Below are 22,421 nucleotides of genomic sequence, written 5' to 3'. Positions count from 1 at the left end.
CTTAAAAACTGTTGTCAAGGAAGCAAAGAACAGGAAAATGATTCTCATTTTGTGAATAAAACTGGTGATGTCAACCAGTTTAGGAAGTGGCATAATTCTAACGTATTATGTTGTCATTTAATTTTTTAGCCTGTGTGTTGTATATAAAGAGAATTTCCTATTTCAGATAACTGACTGAATTATTTGTAATCTCTGTCTTTTGAGGCCTGCCCTCTGACATTGCTAAACCTGATCTTTTCCATTTTTACCAGTAGGAGAAAACTTTTAAAGACTATTAGACTAATGAAAAATATTTACTGTGTAACAGTTAAAAAACAAAAACACCCTATATTTCAGAGGTATCTCGCTCACATATTACTAGTAAACTAAGCCTGTTAATTGACTGTAGCATATCACAAAAGAGATTAATTTTTTTCTGTACATTTTATTAGAGGTTCTTCAATCGTAAAATGTCATCCTCTCCTATCCGGGAAAAAAAAACAGATTAACTGATTTTTAGGGTATGCTGCAATGATCCATGTGTTTTGCCTTTCCTTTGGAGGTGAGACAGGAGAGTCAGAAGTACTGGACACAGTGCTAAGGTGTTATTCATCTTTAGAGATGCTAGCTGTAGAAAGGGTGAACTGGCAAATTTATAGTTGATTTTGCAATTTTAAATTGGCAGAGCACTCAGCCTCAGTATGGTTTTTTATTGTTCTAAAAGAACAAAATATCACTGAATCTTAGACATTCCATTCTTTGTTGTGAACTCTAACACAAAATAACAAAAGTAAATACTTTTAAGTACAGTGATAAGTGTACAAAAGGTAATTTCATTGCTCAAGAACTGGGGGGATTACAATATTTAAGACAAGGTAGTTTCTAAATAATGCTCAATTTGGTCACATGATTCCAATATCTTAGCTGCACACAACTACAAAAACAATCTGTTTTCAAAGTAATTTCACTATACAACCATCATCATGGTCATACGCTAATAACGGAGAGGATAAGAAAAATTTCCTATCAAATCCTTACTTCAAAGACAGCATTATAAAACATCAGTTATTAATACTTTTATTTGTTTCAAGATAATCAAGAGACACAATGTTTTAATTGTTTGAAATCAGCAAGCCTGCTCTGGATATTTGCTCAATTTTGTAAACATGACAGAAATATACAGCAGAGCCATTAGCGGCAAATTTTGTATGGCATAAATTTAGAAGAGCACAGAAGAATTTCAATACAACCTCCTGTAAGTAACCAACTTTTGTCAGTTCCTTGATAGGATTTACTCTAATGAAGGTGGCACGGGTTTTACACCATGTTAGGATTTTGGGGGGGAAGGCATTGAGAGTTTGGAAGCTGTCTAATAAGGCTGATCTTTTGTGCAGTTTCACTGTACTCACATGGGTTGCCACAAGACTGTCAGTTTTCAGAAGCAATGAGAAGCACTGCAAAGTCAACCATTAAGCTGCACAGAAAGATGCTCAGAAGGAGAATATCTAGAAGAAACCTTCAATTTCTTTCATGAAGGACAACTCTCACACATGCAGGGTAAATGGAAATAAACCTTTGCTTGATATCATTTTTAGATCATTAGTCTTCCGTTGTCCTATTTCCCCTCTGATGAATTTCAGGGAAGATGCTATCCAAGAGATTCCAATACCCTGTGGCATGTAAAGGAAGTTTTGTTCCTACCACGTAGACCAATTTTTGCAAGGGGGTTCACAAATCCAAAATATGGGCTCTCCTTGTCAATGTGATAGTTCCACTCAAGTCCAGCTTTATACCTAGCTCTTCCCTTAACAGAACAGGCTAACTGCCTTTGCAGCTAGCACCTAAAACACACAATAGAACAAGCTTCTGGATTGCTGGGACCCTTGTAGAAGACCCATTTACAAGGTAGGAATGAAATTCCTCTCTCTCCTAGGAAATGGGCTATGAGTAACAATCACAAAATCACGCTAGATTGGCACATGTGAAAAGGAGAAATAGGCTGACTTGGTCTACAGTTCTAGAATGTAATGGATAAAGTCAAGAAAGCACTTAATGACACATTATAACAATGTGAGTATGTGTGGATTGTGGATCACTCAGCAGCCTGGCAAAGCTTCCCATTCCATCCAGGAGTAGGAAATACACTTGCAGAATGAAACAGGAGGCTAAATGAGCATGGCAGCCTTTCATCTACATATGCTTCTCTGATACACAATGGTATCAATTTGGCTATGACTGAAAAGGAGACCTTCTGATCTTTTTACATCTTTTAGAAACAGAATCAGAATCTGTCTCTAATTAAGCAGACAGAATGTGATTGTCCTAATCACATGCAAAGTGTGTCTTGACAAGTTTTGGGATATAAAAGACCAATAGATTTAAGTTCACTTTAAGAAACATGATAGTGAAAATGGAAATATCTGTCCATGGTCTTATATTCTTAAGAGAGAAGGGAGCAAGAGCAAGTGGCTGAAAAGAATTTGAGTCCGTGAAGGACTAGATAAAGTCTCCAAAAGGAAACTGGCCACAGTTTAGCAAGTAGGCTCATGGACATTCAAACTTTACTGACTTTAAAACTTCTTCAAAGCCTTACTCTGCCACATGGTGGTTGCTTCAGGTCAGTGAAGCAGAGAAGTGTTGGAAAGCTGGTTTCTGCTCCATTTCTCATTGTTGCAGAATTCTGTCCAAAAGAAGGCTACTTTCAATAGACAGGCTCTTGTCCTAAGGGCAATCATTTGGCAAATAAGGATGCCCATTAAGTATTATCTTTTGATAGCCAGTTTTATTTACTCACATTCTCCAAGAAGCCCTGATATTTAACATAAATTTCTTTAAGTGCAGTTTTGCAGTACACAGAATTAGCCCCCAAGATAAGTGGTCTGGGATTTAAGGAAGGAGTGTTCATTTGAAGCTTGATATGACCAAATATTTGAGATCCAACTACTTTACAAATTATAGATAAATCTCTTGCCTGCCTTGACCATTCCAAGTAACTTAAGTATGGGAGAAGATGTGGATTAATATAAGAACAAGAAACTGGTTAAATGGGAGACAACTGTACAATGGTTCAAGCTCAAAGTGAACTCTTAGGCTGGTGGGAGGTTATCAGTGGAGCTCCTCAGGGATCAGTCTTAAAACCAAACATTTTTATTAATGACCTTGGCACAAAAAGTGAGTGTGCGCTAATAAAATCTGCAGATGACACCAAGTTGGGTGATACTGCCAATATGGAGGAGGACTGGAATATCATACTAGATCTGAACAATCCTGAAAACTGGAGTAATAGAAATGGGATGACACTTAATAGTGCAAAGTCATGCACTTAGGGACAAGTAACAAGAACCTCTGCTATAAACCAGGGACTTATGAGTTTGAAGCAACAGAGGATTGGAAAGGTCTGGGTGTACTGGTTGATCACAGGAGGACTACGAGCAGCCATTGTGATGCGGCCATGAAAAATACTAATGCAATCTTAGGATGCATCAGACGAGGCATTTTCAGTAGAGATAGGGAAGCGTTAGTATCATTATACAAGGCACTGGGGAGATCTCATCAGGAATAGTGTGTGTAATTCTAGTCTCCCATATTTAAGAAAGATGAATTCAAACAGGAACAGGTGCAGAGAAAGAGTATTAGGATGACCAGAAGAATAGAAAACTGACCTTAGGAGAGGAAACTCAAAGGGCTTGGCTTGTTTAGCCTACTCAAACCCAGGCTGAGGGGCAAGATATTTGCTCTCTATAAATACATTAGAGGGAGAGGAATTATTTAAGTTAAGCACCAATGTTGGCACAAGAAAAAAAAATGGATAAAACTGGCCATCAACAAGTTTAGGCTTGAAAATAGATGAAGGTTTCTAATTTCTGACTCAAGTTCTGGAACAGCTTTCCAAGGGGAGTATCAGAGGGGTAGCCGTGTTAGTCTGGATCTGTAAAAGCAGATCCACTACTCCAAGGGGAGTAGTGGGGGCAAAAAACCTAACCAGTTTCAAGATTGAACTTGATAATTTTATGGAGGGGATGGTATGATGAAAGTGCCTACGATGGTATGTAGCTGATCTGAGACTGCTAAAAGCAAATATCCCCAATGGCCAGTGATGGGCTACTAGATGGGGAAGGCAGAGTTATTATAGAGAATTCTTCCCGAGAAGCCTGGCTGTTGGGTCTTGCCAAAATGCCCAGGGTCCAACTGACTGCCATATTTGTGGTAGGAAATGAATTTTCCCCCATGTCAGATTAGCAGAGAGTCCCTGTAGGGTTTTTTTCCTTCCTCTTCAGCATAGGGCACGGGTCACTTGCAGATTTAAACCAGTGTAAATGGTGGATTCTATGTAATTTGACATCTTTAAACCATGATTTGAGGACTTCAGAATCCCAGCCAGAGGACAGGGGTCTACTACAGGAGTAGGCAGGCAAGATTCTGTAGCCTGCAATGTGCAAAAGGTCAGACTAGATCAGGGATCGGCAACCTTTGGCACAAGGCTCGTCAAGGAAAGCACCCTGGCGGGCCGGGCTGATTTGTTTACCTGGCGCGTCCGGAGGTTCGGCTGATCGCGGCTCCCACTGGCCGCAGTTCGCCGCTCCAGGTCAATGGGGGCTGCGAGAAGTGGTGGCCAGCACATCCCTCGGCCCACACCGCTTCCCACAAAGTCTGGCCTCAAAGTCTATGACAAGAAAGATTACAAAACTAGCCAGACTCCCCTCAATAAATAATGTCATTCAGACTCAGATTCTTGCAATGCAGTTTGCCATGGAAAACAGCAAAATGCTAACTAGAGTTATCTTTAAAAGCATCTTCAGCTTTGCCTCCAAAAATAAAAAAAAAATTGGGATTGTAATTAACTTTCTTCAATTAACATGCAGGATAATTCCCTTTGAAGACTTCTTAGTTGAAGCCTAGCTCACAGGTGCAAAGCAGGGGGTGGGGGGAAATGCTTATTTTTTCTTACTTCAATGCTCTATCATACATGCATACAGATTTTTGGAGATTTTTTTCAGCATTTACTACAGTAGTGTTTTATGCAGTTCTCTAGTAAATAGACACAGCTTACATTGGTAATATGGTCCCTTTATTATTAGACAAAGATGTCTAGAGGATTGTTTTGATATTGAAGTGTAGTGACATACTGCTCCCCCTCCCCGCCATTCTGACTTGTTAAGCGGAAGGCGCCAAAATACAGTTTGCCCCCCCCCCCCGCCCATTCTTTCCCCACCCCCCACCCCCACTCTCCAGCAGCAGGAGTTCTTTCCTTCAGTCTTTCCCTTCTCAGAAACTGCATCGCATTTCTTGTCTCTTTCCCAGTCCCAAGGTATACTGGGATTCTGTTTTGAATCTCCTCTTTCAATTGGCTTGGCTTCACTAGAAAATTAACATGTTTGAACATAACTGTGAAGATTAAAGTTACGTGACACAATGTTGGGAAGTACTGTTGCCTAATCGAAAAGATCTCACAAAGCTAAGTGAAGTTCTTCACAATCTGCTTTGGTCCTAACTATCTTGAACAGTTTAATATCATCTGCAAACTTTGCCACCTCACTTTTTACCCCTTTCTCCAGATTATCTTCAGAGTTGTGGTAATTCATGAAGCACCTGAACACTGGGATGAAAAGACGTGACATAAGGTGACGTTCTTTACCATGCAGGAAGGAAAAGGTTAAATATGAGAGGTACTGCTGGATTTTGTTAGGAAATTGGGGGAATCTATTTCTATGGGGGAAAATTAGTATTCTTTACAGTCAAATTGGTTTGGCATTCAAAAAATTCAAGAGTTTATAGCACAGTGTCTTTGGTATTACTTGAAGAAAGATGCACATATGTACTTGTAAATATCACTGTTTCTTGAACACATGGCCAGTCTATGGCTGACGTCTCTTGAAGAAGATAACTCTCTCTGTGGTGCATTCAACTCCAAAGACAGCTTCAAGAGAGCTGTTTCTGTGATTAACAGCAGGTATCCCCAGCTTCTGTCAACCTAAGGAGCTCTGCTAGGAAGAGACAGGAAGACACTCTACATGCCAAGAGGCACAGCACTCCTGGGTACTGATATTTTAGAAGCCACTTCTTCCTCGTAAGGCTACAGTGGACCTCAGTAGATTACTTGATTCAATAAGAAGTTAGAGTTTGGAATACTTTACACAGGGCTGTCAATTAATGCAGTTAACTCAAGCAATTAACTCAAACAAATTAACTCAATTAAAAAATTTAATCACGATTAATCGCAGTTTTAATTGCGCCGTTAAACAATAGAATACCTTGCAATGCTGGTTCCATTCAAATGCCTGTTCTCACTTTCAGGTGACACTCTAAATAAGAAAGGGGCAGCATTATCTCCTGTGAATGTAAACCAACTTGTTTGTCTTACCAACTGGCTGAACAAGAAGAGGACTGCATGGGCTTGTAAATTCTGAAGTTTTACACTGCTTTATTTTTTAATGCAGTTATGTAAAAGAATAATTTCTGCATTTGTAAATTGCACTTTTATGACAAAGATTACACTACAGTACTTGTATGTGGGGAACTGAAAAATACTATTCCTTTTGTTTATCTTTTTTACAGTGCAAATATTTGTAATCAAAAATATAAAGTGAGCACTGTACACTTTATATTCTGTGTTGTAATTCAAATCAATATATTTGAAAATGTAGAAAATATCCAAAAATATTTAAAGGGCAATTTATTATTGTTTAGTGCGATTAAATCGTCAATTCAATTTTTTTTTAATCTCATGATTAATTTTTGTAATCGTGTGGCAGTCCTAACTTTACATGATAAACTAAACTTTAAAAACCGTAAGACTATACTGAATACAATGTTAAGTTATCCTTAATATATCTTGGACGTTGTCAAATGCCATTTTACATGCCTTTACTGCATAGGCAGTAAGCAATTAGTCAAATAAATATTCTCATTGTTCTCAGGAGATTACAGAGCTGATTTAGTTTGTGTAGTCAAAATACTCCAGTCCTGTAAGTACTGGCTGTTGTACAACTATGTAAAAGGTTTTATAACACTAGCCAACTTGCTGTTTCAACAAACTACACATAACAAGGAACAATCTGAGCTACTTCATACTTTTCATTAAGTTTTAGTTAAAAGGCATAATTGAGTTATATCAAAGATGGTAAAAAATACCTCATATCTGAAGCATACTGTTGTTTTGTCAGTGTTTCAACATCTTGACTAAATCCCATTTAAGAATACTGCCTACCCCAAGATTATGATGAATTTTAAGTTACAATGGGATAGATTCGGTCGCTCCCACTCATCTTGACTAGTACCTAACTCTGAAAGTAGTTATATGTAGCATTGTGGTTATAGCTAAGGTTCAGTGAGAGCTGGCCTACATGTATTTTTGTTTATTAAAACACAGACATTACAAATACCAAGTCTACGTTAGATCTGTGTTTTATCTGATGCATATTAATCAGGGCTTTCTTTTTTCTCCCAATTCCCCAAACAACTTTTTTATGGATTTTCCTATATATTTATTGTGCACTAGAAAATGTAGCTTAAAAGCATTTAAAATCTCTTGGCAAATTATGTAGCAACAGGCAATTTGACTAATATAACAAAATATTACAAAACACAAGACACTAAATCCAGAAAGACCTACAAAATAAGCAGCTGAAAGCTGACGAATCAAACACTGGAGCAGCATTCACAGGATTTTGGCTTTAACAGCTGGTTATGTGGAATAGGTGGTCACGAGTACTCTTATTTTTCAGGGTCAGGAAGTGCCCTAGGAATCTCAAATTAGAAACAGAGCAAAATGGTCTTCATCCCAAAAAACCCACAATTTAAACAGGCAACCATTTTTGGTAACTTAGAGGCCAAAAAAACCACAAAAGTTGCCTCTATGCTTTTCAAACATTATAAAAATACCAGAATACTTTTGGTGCACTCTGAAGATATTCTCTCCCAGATTACCCGGTTTTAAGGGCTCAATAATTCTCTCTCACTTTCTATACATAAATAAATGCTCAAAATATAACCACAGTTTAAGTTTACACTAATTCATATCCATTCTAAATTGATTAATGCATTAAAAGAACAGCAAAAGAATTCTGAATTGAGTATGTTGATGAAGAAAAATGGTGTTAAGTATCATCACTACATCTATCTAGCTATCAAGGAAACAAAAATCTATTCTTTCAAATGGTGTCACCTTAAAAGTCCTCTGAGCCATCTGAAATATTTGGGGTGGAGAGGCTCTCTCTTGAGCCAGCTGAAGACAAAATGGAGGGATTTCCCAGGGATTTAAATAGACTCTCGTGAGTGGACACCCCTCCCTCCCCCATGTAGAATCCAGCTACCAAATGGAGTATTGGAGTCACATAGGCAAGTCACATGTCCATGCATGACTGAGTTCCTTATCAGCCAAACAACATTCCTGGGAAAGCTCAGATGTGGACTGGCGTCTCCAAGTCCATTGTTGGCTCAAGGGCTTCTTGACTGGGCACTTACTGAGAACAGTCTTTTCTCAGGAAGCTGACCAACTGCTTCACTGAGGTTATTTAAAATTAAACAAGTATAAAGCCAATATTCATAACTTTGAGTACAAAAATGACACATGCGTATAAATAGGATGAATATATTCAGTAGATCATAACCTTTGCAGAGAGATGTTACATGGCATATGCAGCATAACATATATTCCAGTTATCTCACATATACAAAGCCTCATGGGGTGCAGTGTCACACTGACAAATGTGATAACCATAACAACAATTCAGAAAACTGCCCTGAGCTGGTGTGAGAACTGGTGCTCAGAGTTATTTCAATCCATAGTCCCAGGAGCATCTCTTGAGTGCTGATGTCCCTGTGGAAAGAGGAGGAGTTTCTAGGCCAACCATTTTGGAAATGAATATACTCCGAAACAGAACTTTAGGTAAAATTTCAGAGCATCACAACGTTAAACCTCCTTTTCTGATTTCTTCCAGACTTCTCAAAAAAGTTATCGAAGGATAACAATGTGTGACGTTTCAGGATTTTATTGTATTAAAAAAATTGGTCTTATAATGGGAAAATAGCTTCAGTTTTAATTGTGGAGGAACTCTCTTTACACAACAAGCACATCTACAAAAACATCAGTTTGAAGGGGAAAACATTGCCTCTTTGTATAGTAAAAACAAGAGGAACAGAAATTCTACTTCACAAATATTAATAGTCAAAAACACTGTTATTCAAATCCAGTTTCAATCATTTTCTAAAAAATAGCTACGTTGGGCTTAACTGAGAATTCATATGAAATCCCACTTTCACCATCCCAAACAGCAATGTATATACAGTGTCTCAGTATCTCAAAAATGTAAAACCATAATTAAATGGGTTGGCTAAACTGATGATTTCACAATTTCTAGTAAAAAACAGAATTTACAAGGAACACTTTCTTCACTATGAAATATAACAACACCATGAAGTTGATTTAAAAATAGATGAGATTTTGATAAGCAAAAATATTTCCATCATTTTAGTTAAAACTGAATCATCTGAAATCAAATCTCAATAAAAAATTTTAAGCATTTTTAAATGCCCCACTTCTCTACCCGTTTATTGCATTTTTTGCAAAACCCCAGTTTAAAAAAAAAACGTTTGTCTATGTACTGAACATTAAATAGCTGAGAAACTGTGTTTCGCTCTTTAAAATTAAGTTAAATATCCCCAAAGTAGTTTTGCAACAGTACAAAAAATACAGTTACAGAGTCAGGAGAAGATAATCTACAACAGACTAAAGGAATCTTTGGTTGTGCCAAGTACTTGTCAATTCACAATGCTCTCTCAATTTTATACAATGATATGGAATTAAGGTTTGGTGACAGAATCAGTTAATCTTAAACAAGAAATACAATAATGTCAAAGTTTATTTAATTCAGAATAAGAACCACAGTCATGGAAAAAGGGACATGATCCCCACTTTCATTGTTTTCATATCCTACTGATTTTATTATTCTTAGTATATAATTTTGTGCATCTACACCAATATTTAAGATTGTGTTCTGCTGAAGAAAATTTAATGCTGCTAAACTTAATCTAGGCAGAAGATTCTCTTCTCTTGGTATACAGGCCAGGCCACTATGACCACCCATAAAGGTCAACCATTTACATTCACAGATAAATTGAAAGCAGTACAATATACAGTGAAATTAATGGAAACCACGAGCCTTAATCCAATGCCACAATTAGTCCCTTGACTGCTGCTAGTGAATCTCATTGTTACATCACTTGTGATGGTATGCGGTAATAACTTTTCAGAAGTAACAAAAAGGTACAGATGACAGTGTCAAGGTCCACATTCAAAAGACTAAGCTAAACTGATTCTCCACAGACAATGTAGTGCTGAGAAGATTATCATAATCACTTACAGTAATTGCAGCTAAAATTAATTTTATTGGCAAATAGTTTAAGACATACTTGCATCAATTATACCACAAGTACTATTAAAAGAATTAAACACAGCTCCAACACTGACTGACACATACCCCACATTCAGACGATACTCTCAATCTCTTCTCCTAGCCTATTACACCTCGAGAGCACCAGAAAGACAAATCATATTCCACACACCTTATAGTTCACCCCATATTCAATCATTTCCCCCTCAAACTTGACTACTGTGTAATTTTACCCAGGATTCCTATAACCATAGATGCTATCTGCATGAGATATAATTAAAGTTTACAATTTATGTGCACAAATGACAGCATTATGTGAAGATTTTTGTGATATTCTTGTATGAATGACACGACACAAAAAGACAAAGTTTACACTTTTTAATGGCTTTGTCATCCAGAGAAGTGTCTGAAATCACCAAGCTCGTTCAAGATAAAATACTGCTCTATTGTTTCGGCCATATTAAGAGTTGTACTGCCTAAATATTTCTCTAAAACCAGCTTCTGTTAAAACCATAGGAATTGCTACTAATTCATGCTTTGTTGCAAATATAAATGCTATCACAGAAGAAAGTCAATTAAAAAAGAAAAATCTCGTTACTAAGTTGCAAAATTACAGCCAAATTCATGTGAGACAACACATATGTAAGCATGATACTGAGCACTGCTCTAGAAATTTTTTAATTTTTGATGGCATTTAAAAAATAAAAAAACTCTGACCTAATTAATCTCATTACAATATTTTGTAAATTACAATTTACAAGATCAAATTTAGATTTGAGACAAAAAGTGATAAATGTTAGCAACTTTGCTAAACAGATTTTTACAAATTAAGATTTTTGTTTTTGTGCTTGAGTGACCACCTGCTGTCATGTACATTCTGTCGGTACATTTTCAGTTAAAACCTTCTGAAGTCTGATACAAATAATTGATTACAGTGATAGAAAAATTTTAATTATGGTATCCACTAAAATATTTTTTTCCCCCACAACTTGCTACTTCTTATAAAATGACTTCCCATAAATATGACAGGTATTATGTGAATAACCAATTCATATCTAATATTATATTGAGGGTACTAAGATATAACTTGCACCCTTACTGCCTAAGAGACTCAACAGGTCATGGTTTACACACAGACTGCATTTTAAGTTTTAATTTGTACCCCTAAACAACTGAATATTAATGGAATGAGTCCATTTCTTGTCTTGACAACAACCACAAAAATCCTGTTATGATTAATAAGAGTTACACAGCAAAGAATCCTGTGGCACCTTATAGACTAACAGACGTTTTGGAGCATGAGCTTTCGTGGGTGAACACCCACTTCGTCAGATGCATCTGATGAAGTGGGTATTCACCCACGAAAGCTCATGCTTTAAAACGTCTGTTAGTCTATAAGGTGCCACAGGATTCTTTGCTGCTTTTACAGATCCAGACTAACATGGCTTACCCCTCTGATAAGAGTTACACAGGCACAGCCAGAGAATCACCTCCTGCTTTCTTTTTAGAACTGGACTGCAGGTCTGAAACACTTTATTAGTTGCATCCACTGCTCTTAACAAGGGTTTCTCAGTAGTTGCTAAGCTAGCTAAGTCTCAAATTCATTTTGCAAGGAGGAATAAGTATTGCTTTACTGCTAGGAAGTCTATCATTATCCATTTTAACAGTAATTTCACATTTTCAAAACAATACCGTTTAGTACAGTACCAAAGCCATATCTTCATTAAGTCCTGATAACAGTAAGAACATTTAAATCAGACACATGTAGAATTTAACCACGCCTTTGAGAAATACTGCAATGTATACAAACAGAACAGACTCCTACCAAATTAGTCAGCATGCTCATTCTCTCTTTTTGAAACAAGCACAGTTCAAGGCTCATTAAATAACACAAGCTTCTCAGAAAGTAAGTCAGCTTCTGTTAGATACCTAAGGTCACAGGTTTCCATATTAACAATTTCACCTACAATATTTCCTGAGTTTTCTTGAACAAGAAAAACAGCCAATAAGCACCAAGAAAAGTGCTATTAAAAGAAAAAAAATTAGCTACCTCATTAGTGTTCCAGCGGTGCCTCTCTTTTGGTAAACTTGAACATTTTGGTAGACATTCAAGCAGCTTCTTCGGTAAAAAGATTTTTACATGACTGCCATTGCTGTTCCCATGATCGTCTAGAAGGAAAAGAATACATATGATGTATGTAACATGAGGGGGGAAATTGTTACAGTAAAATCAAATTAACAAGATCTGAAAAATCCACTCGCCTACTTGCCACTGAGGAGCAGGTAGTTTTCCATGGCAAGTGGCAGTAGGAAAATCAATAAACTTTGGGAGAATTTAAGATTTCATTTTAAAAACATCAAATATCTATCCCTTATGATCACAAAAGGTAACCTTCTGAATGCCAACTGAATATAAACTGAAGCAATGCCAGCTTTCTAAGGCCTGGTATCCATTAGAATTGTGGCAATACAGTAATGCTGCTTGGGGTATCATTTCTGGCAACATTTTTATAGCAGCAAAAAACTGCTTTTGCTGGTATAGCGAGAGAAACAAGATGCAGAGCTTGAAAGCTTGTCTCTTTCACCAACATAAGTTGGTCCAATGAAAGATATTATCTCAACACGTGTCTGACGAAGTGGGTATTCACCCACAAAAGCTTATATTCCAATACATCTGTTAGTCTATAAGGTGCCATACAACTCTCTGTTGCTATCTCAAACACTGTCTTTCTAATATCCTGGGACTGACGTGGCTACAACTACACTGCATGTTTGCTGGTACAGATTATTTCACTAAGGGAAGTTATATAAGCTACACTGGAAAAAGCACTTTTTTGCCAGTATAAACTGCATCTACACTGGGAGGATTTGCCAGTTTGGTTTTCCTGCAAACCTCTTCTAGTATATACCTGGCCTTTAAATCTGCAGACATTCCCAGTATCTCTTCAGCTACTGAAACAACTTTGCCAAGCTGCAGCAGAGTAAAAACTCAATCGTCAACTTCCACTAACTATTGAAATCTCTGTGAGAAGTAGATCATCTGACCACAATCAGGTCAGTTTTATTCTTCAGCCACTTGGGAAAGCACACACAGTTCCTTAAGACAGGTCTATACTACTGCTTAAGTTGATCTAACTTACATTACTCAGGGATGTGAAAAAGATACCTCCTCCCCCTCCCCCCACCCCAAGCGATGCAGGTTACAGCAATCTATGCACTTGTCCACATTGGTGCTACTTCAGCAGGAGACCTGCTCCCGTCAGCAGATTGTCTCTTCACCAGACACACTACAGCAGCGCAGCTGATGTTGTGATTCTAGTGTAGGCCTGGTCTCAGAGTACCCAGAGGGCTAGCACTGGGGTAGAGTCATGGAAAGTCTTGCCCCATGCATTAGTCAAGTGACTGCAGAATGGGAAAAGGGGTGATGGGGAGACAAAAATTAACTTTTCTCCAGTAACCACAAGGGTTGGGTCTTCAAATTTATTAGCAGAATTCATGGCAACACTCTAGTAGAAATCCCAGTACTATTAAGATTTTCATGATTATCTGTTTGCAATAGCCTCTAAAGGCTCCAGTAAAGATCCAAACTCATTTGTGCTGCACACTGTATACACAAAGCAAGAGCCTGTCTTTAGATTGTCTAAGTTTGAGACTAACAGAGGAGCAGGATACAGCATCCGTCAAGTGCTCTGGACAATAACAGGCACAAGTTTTGTTAGTTCTATCACACCCCAACCACTTCTCTTCTAGATGTTGTACAGGGTGAGAATAGTCAAAATATGTATCATTTTATATATTTCTGTATGTTTTTATATACTCTATGTACCTTTTAAACCAACATCAACTTCCTAACAGCCTTTGGCTCATAAGTATGTGGGGTCTGAAAAATTGACCATATTTATAAAATACTAAAGATTTGTGTTTCAAATATCAGTCCATTTTATTTTCATAACATAGAAGTCAACATGATGCCGGAAGTCATTTTCAAAGTGTTTATAGAGGTCCTCAATTATTTTTCAGTCACACACCCACTCAACATTTTTGTATGTTTTTAACCCGGGAGGCCACCCCCACACAATAGCTGAAAAGATGCACAAGGGCAGCGTAAGTAATCCCCACCACTCCGAGACTCACTTCCTCCAGGAGGTCCTCAGACACTAACCTGCATGTTTGTTGTAGCATTGTGATCCCATGAGCAGTACTGTGAACTGACACATGGTGTTGCAACATCACTCACCCAAATATGGGCCAACTAACTGGACCTCCCCACCAATAGAAAGTTACACACACACACACACATGGCTGAGAACCTACTGTATAGTAATATATAGCTACAGTAACCGAATAACAAGTAAAATGAGAAATACAAGATTAGGAGCATTTTAAAAATCACTTTGGAAAGCAGAACCTGGGTGCAAGCTACTAGCTGAATATCCCAAGGATTTTAAGGCTTGATTGTGCTCTCTTATGTGAAGTACAACAATCTGCATCCTGTTAGATCAACTGCTCATGCAAGCACAGCAGATTATTTTATACGATATGCAGTGATGCGTGTGACAGACATGAGCTGCTCTGTAATAGTTTATGACTACTGCATGTTGGCCAGGTTACTATTTACTACATAACTATAGTGGGTTAAATCAACAGGACTTTTGGGAAAACAAGCAGGAAGGGGGAAATGACTCAAGCTATGCAAATCCCCAGCAAACAATTTAGAGTAGTTAAAAGACAATGCCTGAGCGGATTCTACCTCATGACTCCAGTCAAGGTGCAAAACCTATTTTGCCACACAGGGCAGCGCTGGGAACTGAGAACAACAAAAGAACTCAGACTGGATAAAAAGACACTCTTTTCCAGAGGGAGATTAATTGCTGTCAGGAAACTGTTTAGATTGACATCCAGGACCCACTAGTGTCTCTCAAATTAGATCATCACCGGATGGTAGAGCTTTAGGTAAGAGACATGCACATAGATAGATAGAGAAAAGGATTTTAAAACTATGCTATATTCCTATTGTTAAGATTAAACAATTCTTTGATGCAAGGCTGTCTGGTAGGGCTGCCAATGCTGATTGAAGCTATTCCAGGAGATTTCCCCTCCTCCCCTTCCCTCCCCCCCCCCGTGATAACGTAATGCCATTCTCTCTAAATATCCTATTTAAATATACTCCCAGATTGATTTCAATAGTTGCTGGAAGATCGATGCCAATCCCAGGAGACTCCAGGCCAATCCTGGAGGGTTGGCATCCCTACCATCTGGCCATTATACTTAATACTGGTCATAGACTCGCAAAGGGAAGAACTGCAGGTATCAAACCCAGTTGGCCCTGCTGAGTTAGCACAGTCAATAGACAGTGTACTGAAGCTAGTGTACTGGGGCCAAGGCAAGAGTGGGAAAACTGAGAAATTCCAGCTCTCAGAAAGCTGAAGGCATAAGGCCAGATACCTGAGAGGGTGCAGTCAGAGAGAGCAAAAAAGAAATAGTGTGCAACTAGGCCTGCAATCAGGACAAAGTGCAACTGAGAGAGCAAACTAGATACACTGAATCTTTTGATTTTAATTAGGTCTCATGATAAACTCCACAATAAATGTCTACTCTAATGGGTTGTATTCATGCAATTAGCAACCATGTACATAAGCTGCTGATCTCCAGAGTAACACAGCAGCTCTTATGGCCCTTTCAGGGTAACATATCTGAGTGCAACTCTTAGCATGAATATTGGTTTCACTTTCGATTTTGCTCTTTTCTACAAGAAATTGGATGGTACTGGTTCATGCTGTAACGTCAAAGCCAAAACAGGAAAGAATTTTCCCAGTCTGATATTATTCCAGGATCCAGTATGTCCTATGTCTTCTGAGATCTTATTTAATGCAGTTTTCTGTACAAATTCACTTGGAAAAGGATATAGCCAAAACTATTGGAATTATTAAGAACCTACAAAGCATAAAATGAGAGAATAAAATCTTTAAATACTTGAAGTTTTCCTTGATGAACAACCACTCTCTCAAGACTGAAAAAAGTTTCTGGTGAAACTGACTTCTGCAAATAGCGATCTGAGGCCATGTCTACATCTAAAATTTTGCAGCGCTGGTTGTTACAGCTGTATTAGTACAGCTGTATAGGGCCAGCGCTGCAGAGTGGCCACACTTACAGCAACCAGCGCTGCAAGCGGTGTTAGATGTGGCCACACTGCAGCGCTGTTGGGCGGCTTCAAGGGGGGGTTCGAGGAACGCGAGAGCAAACCGGGAAAGGAGACCAGCTTCGCCGCGGTTTGCTCTCGCGTTCCCCGAACTCCTCTGCAAACCGCAGGGAAGGAGACCTGCTTGCTCGGGGTTCGGGGAACGAGAGAGCAAACCGGGGAAGGAGACCAGCTTCGCCGTGGTTTGCTCTCGCATTCCCGAACCCCTCTGCAAACCGCAGGGAAGGAGACCTGCTTGCTCGGGGTTCGGGGAACGCGAGAGCAAACCGGGGAAGGAGACCAGCTTCGCCCCGGTTTGCTCTCGCATTCCCGAACCCCTCTGCAAACCACAGGGAAGGAGACCTGCTTGCTCGGGGTTCAGGGAACGCGAGAGCAAACCGGGGAAGGAGACCAGCTTCACCGCGGTTTGCTCTCGCATTCCCGAACCCCCCTGCAAACCGCAGGGAAGGAGACCTGCTTGCTCGGGGAACGCGAGAGCAAACCGCGGCGAAGCTGGTCTCCTTTCCCGGTTTGCTCTCACGTTCCCGAACCCCCCTGCAAACCGCAGGGAAGGAGACCTGCTTGCTAGGGGTTCCGGGAACGCGAGAGCAAGCTGGGGAAGGAGACCAGCTTGATTACCAGAGGCTTCCTCCTTCCACGGAGGTCAAGAAAAGCGCTGGTAAGTGTTTACATTGGATTACCAGCGCTGGATCACCAGCGCTGGATCCTCTACACCCGAGACAAAACGGGAGTACGGCCAGCGCTGCAAACAGGGAGTTGCAGCGCTGGTGATGCCCTGCAGATGTGTACACCTTCAAAGTTGCAGCGCTGTAACTCCCTCACCAGCGCTGCAACTTTCTGATGTAGACAAGCCCTGAGAGGGGCAAAGTTTGGCAGGGTACTAATTCAACTTGATGCTTTGAACCTATGCAACAACTAGGTACAAATACTTGATAGACCTCAGATCCTAACACTTCAAATCCACATACTTTAAAATGAAGTGTTTCTCTTCCTATTATACTCTGTGAATGGAGATCAGATGGGGCCCACCAACTATGCACCCCCCAGATTTAAATTAAAAGGCATCTTGTTGACAGGGCACATTCAGACCAGGACCCTTGACTCTACAGGCACACTGCAGAGCTTATTTTCACATGGTTTTGTTTGAGGGAATATTAGAAAGGGTCTAAAGTTAATTCTCCTTTTCAGTAATGGGGTAAGAGAGAAAGTTAGAATCTATTTGATAAGCCAGACTCTAAAATTGCTTTTTTGAATATTGCACATGCACTGGGAAATCTGATAAGCACACTGTAAACCAAAATAAAGTTTAAGAATAACTAATAATTAGGTACACATTCACAACTCCAAAAATGGCTACAGTCAACCTTAAAACCACTCAGCCAGACCAGTTCAAAGTAATCAGCAGCGTGGAAGAAGTAGCTGCCATCCTGCTTTACCACACTGACTACTAATGAAAAATCCATCTCAGGGTAGGGCCTAAAAATGGTCCAGCCATCCAAATAATAATACTGTTGCATGAGATGACATTCAGAGTTGATGACCTCCAAAACAGATTTAACCATGTTGAATGGTAAATTTGACCAAATGACACTGAAGCTAACGATAAATAGTGTGTTACTTTAATGATACATACATGCTTCCTCATCTCCTCCTAAGCTCAATATTCACTTGGTAAATGAGTTCACCTTTTAGCATTCCCACTCCTATTACCTTAGTATTTATTATCCTGTGATCTAAAGAAACACTTTAAGCCATCAAGTAAAGATGCCTCACAGTAGCAGAAGCTAGACAGCAGTTCTAAGCCTAGCAGATGCCACATAATGAAAAAATTCTTTGTATCTAATTGATAATAGAAATCTCACCCATTCAACTTTGACAAGAACTGTGACGAAGTTAACATGAAATTGATGGCAAAAGGCATTCTGTGCCACACAGAGTAAGCTCCTACAGTAAGGTTAAAGTGGTTTGTTATCCCATAAATACAATGGAAAACTTGCCCTACCAGATCATGAACCTACTATGATAATAGCAAAAGAAAAGAAAAAAAAAAAAAAAAGCTTTTCCTTGTGATAATCTCCCTCTAAATTCTATGGGGTATATTCACCCCTTGAGATACTAACTGACAAACAATAATCAAAGTCACATGCACAAGTAATGAAAATTAAGGCCTTGAACCTATAAATGCTTAAGAAGGTATGTAATTTTACCTACAGGAATAGTCCCATTAACTTCAGTGGGACTACTCATGTACTTGAAGTTAAATACGTGCATAAACGTTTGCAGTATCAGGAACAAAAATTGTATCTGTGCTACAAACTTAGTGATATAAAATATTTGTCACTTCAAAACAAAATTTCTTCAGCATTGACAATACACTAACAAAGTCAGTCACTTGTTTTAAAAATATACATAGGCCAAAATTCTCAAAAAATGGGAGCTTTAAGTTAGGTTTCCTAAACTCACATTTAGGTACATACGCTTGGGATTTTCAAAAGGACCTAATGGGACTTGTGCTCCTAAATCACTTGACTTCAATCTGCAAATCCTGAGAAGTATATCCCCTACTTGAAGCATTTCAGCTTTCATGACTTGTAAAAGTTCAATGTATATCAGAAGGTGATATTGGTGGCAAAATCAGCACAGGCAACTGCTTATCACTTTTGTTTGAATACATGCAGTTGTCTTTTTCAGCACAAATGAGCATTTTAAGAGTGAAATGTCTTACTAGGAAAAAAATCTATGTAAAATCTGAAACTCTACTAACAATTAGTAAATTAAACAAATGCGTACAAAACCACAGCAATTTAAGAGTATAAAATGGGAAGTAAAGAACTAAGAACTGATTGGGGAAAAACACTGTTGCAGAGAAGCCCAAGAAAAATAGAGTCGGGTCTGGCAGGAAAGAACAGGAAATGCTGAGAATTAGCTGAGTGACTGGTGGATCTTACCCACATTCTCAGGCTTTGTCTACATCAGAAAGTTGCAGCGCTGGTGAGGGAGTTACAGCGCTGCAACTTAGGAGGTGTACACATCTGCAGGGCACCACCAGCGCTGCAACTCCCTGTTTGCAGCGCTGGCCGTACTCCCGTTTTGTCTCGGGTGTAGAGGATCCAGCGCTGGTGATCCAGCGCTGGTAATCAAGTATAGACACTTACCAGCGCTTTTCTTGACCTCCGTGGGATAAGCAGGTATCCCAGCATACCTTAGGAAGCCTCTGGTAATCAAGCTGGTCTCCTTCCCCGGCTTGCTCTCGCGTTCCCCGAACCCCGAGCAAGCAGGTCTCCTTCCCTGAGGTTTGCTGGGTGGTTCCGGGAACGCGAGAGCAAACCGCGGCGAAGCTGGTCTCCTTTCCCGGTTTGCTCTCGCGTTCCCCGAACAAGCAGGTCTCCTTCCCTGCGGTTTGCAGAGTGGTTCGGGGAACGCGAGAGCAAACCGCGGCGAAGCTGGTCTCCTTCCCTGGTTTGCTCTCGCGTTCCCCGAACAAGCAGGTCTCCTTCCCTGCGGTTTGCAGGGAGGTTCGGGGAACGCGAGAGCAAACCGCGGCGAAGCTGGTCTCCTTTCCCGGTTTGCTATCTCGTTCCCCGAACCCCCGAGCAAGCAGGTCTCCTTCCCTGCGGTTTGCAGGGTGGTTCGGGGAACGCGAGAGCAAACCGCAGCGAAGCTGGTCTCCTTTCCCGGTTTGCTCTCGCGTTCCCCGAACCCCCGAGCAAGCAGGTCTCCTTCCCTGCGGTTTGCAGGGGGAGTTCGGGGAACGCGAGAGCAAACCGCAGCGAAGCTGGTCTCCTTTCCCGGTTTGCTCTCTCGTTCCCCGAACCCCCGAGCAAGCAGGTCTCCTTCCCTGCGGTTTGCAGGGGGAGTTCGGGGAACGCGAGAGCAAACCGCAGCGAAGCTGGTCTCCTTTCCCGGTTTGCTCTCTCGTTCCCCGAACCCCCGAGCAAGCAGGTCTCCTTCCCTGCGGTTTGCAGAGGGGTTCGGGGAACGCGAGAGCAAACCGCGGCGAAGCTGGTCTCCTTTCCCGGTTTGCTCTCGCGTTCGCCGAACCCCCCTTGAAGCCGCCCAACAGCGCTGCAGTGTGGCCACATCTAACACCACTTGCAGCGCTGGTTGCTGTAAGTGTGGCCACTCTGCAGCGCTGGCCCTATACAGCTGTACTAATACAGCTGTAACAACCAGCGCTGCAAAATTTTAGATGTAGACATGGCCGCAGAGTCTAACTGATCACCATATGAGTAGTCAGGAAAGAATTTTCCCCCAGGTCAGATTGGCAGAGACCCTGGTGGTTTTTCACATCCTCTGCAGCATGAGGCAATGGGTCACTTGCAGGTTTAAACTAGTGTAAATGGTGAATTCTCTGTAACTTGAAGTCTTTAAACCATGATTTGAGGACTTTAGTAACTCAGCCAAAGATTAGGGGTTTACCACGAGTGAGTGGGTGAGATTCTGTGGTCTGCAACGTGCAGGTGTCAGACTAGATGATCATGATAGTCCATTCTGATTTTAGTAAGTGTATCTGAGAAAGAATATACATTACAATTTTAAACCTAACCAGTGTCCCTTAAGTGACTTGTCACAAGGTATCAGATCATGTTAGTATTAGAGCTGAGTGAGTCTAGTATTTATTTAATTTTCTTTCTCGATATGGGAATTAGATACAATGCTCCAGTCAGATAATTTCTAAGTTATCTTAAAAAAAAAAATAGTTTTCAGTTGCCTAAGTAGCCCTTGGAATCATAGTTAAAGATCCTCCTCCCCAAAATCTGAAATGGCGCCCCTGTGGACCAGCACAGAATTTGCCCCCATGCACAGCCCCATTGGCTTGACTGGAGGTGCCCCCTGTCCAAATATACACGTTAAACTATGCCTAAGAACTCTGCCTTGTTAGTGCTCTGAGAAGAGGGGACTGGAAAGGGGAGAGTTTGGGACAAGGCCTTTCAGCTACAGACCAAGTAATTCAAAGAGTTATTTTTGACATAAAGGTAAGTCACATATTTTCTAGCCCAAAGTACATTTTGAAGTAAAAAAAAAAAAAAAACAATCTGATTACTTGCTGCAGCAACAAAATTTGGTTTTATTTCAAATGGACAATGTCCTCTTTCTAATACTGTGTTACAACCATGCAGTTGCAAATTAGCTAATGCTGTCACAGCTAGGCAGTTCAATTTGTGAAATGCATGAAAGCAGAAAACATGTTACTTTGTCCATAGGAAGGAACATTGACTTAACACAGCTTTGAAACTTAACTATGGAGAAAAAAATGCTGCTTTTAACCATCTTAATTTAAACAAAACAAGCAAACAATTTCCTTGCCTTGCCAAAAAAAAATCTAAACTTTTTCTTAATTTTTTTAGTAGTTTACATTTAACACAATACTGTACGGTGTCTCTGTCTCTGTCTGTGTGTGTGTGGGTGTGTGTGTGTGGGTGGGTGGCTACCTGATTACATACTTCTGGTTCCAAATGCTCAGTTCATACCTCTGGTGTTCATAACGCTGAGGTTCATAAGCACACTGTGACAGCAACAAAGCACCATATTAAGAAAATAAGTATATAAGAACGACCATACTTGGTCAGACAAAAGGTCCATCTAGCCCAGTATCCTGTCTTCTGCGAGTGGCCAATCCAGATACCTCAGAGGGAATAAACAGAACAGGTAATCAAGTGATCCATCCCCTATTGCCCATTCCCAGCTTCTGGCAAGAGAGGCTAGGGACACCATCCCTGCTCATCTTGGCTAATGGCCATTGATGGACCTATCCTCCATGAACTTATTTAGTTCTTTTCTGAAACCTGTTAGTCTTGGTCTTCACAACATCCTCTGGCAAGGATTCCACAGGCTGACTGTGTGTGCATTGT

The 22,421-nt window shown here is 40.1% G+C and overlaps 1 protein-coding gene across 9 annotated transcripts in view; it reads right to left on the bottom strand.

The window, feature by feature from the left end:
• The window catches only part of CAMTA1 (calmodulin binding transcription activator 1), an 865,798-nt gene that overhangs the window by 812,623 nt on the left and 30,754 nt on the right, over nucleotides 1-22,421 (bottom strand). For all 9 annotated transcript variants that reach the window (XM_030537782.1, XM_030537785.1, XM_030537786.1 and 6 more), the window contains exon 2: nucleotides 12,421-12,539. In XM_030537782.1, coding sequence (XP_030393642.1) covers nucleotides 12,421-12,539 — 119 coding nt within the window. The remainder of the gene's footprint in view (nucleotides 1-12,420; nucleotides 12,540-22,421) is intronic.

Source organism: Gopherus evgoodei, chromosome 18 (assembly GCF_007399415.2).
Source record: "Gopherus evgoodei ecotype Sinaloan lineage chromosome 18, rGopEvg1_v1.p, whole genome shotgun sequence".
NCBI lineage: Eukaryota > Metazoa > Chordata > Testudines > Testudinidae > Gopherus > Gopherus evgoodei.
The sequence above is the reverse complement of the archived record's forward strand: the minus strand, read 5'-3'. Positions and strand labels throughout refer to the sequence as shown.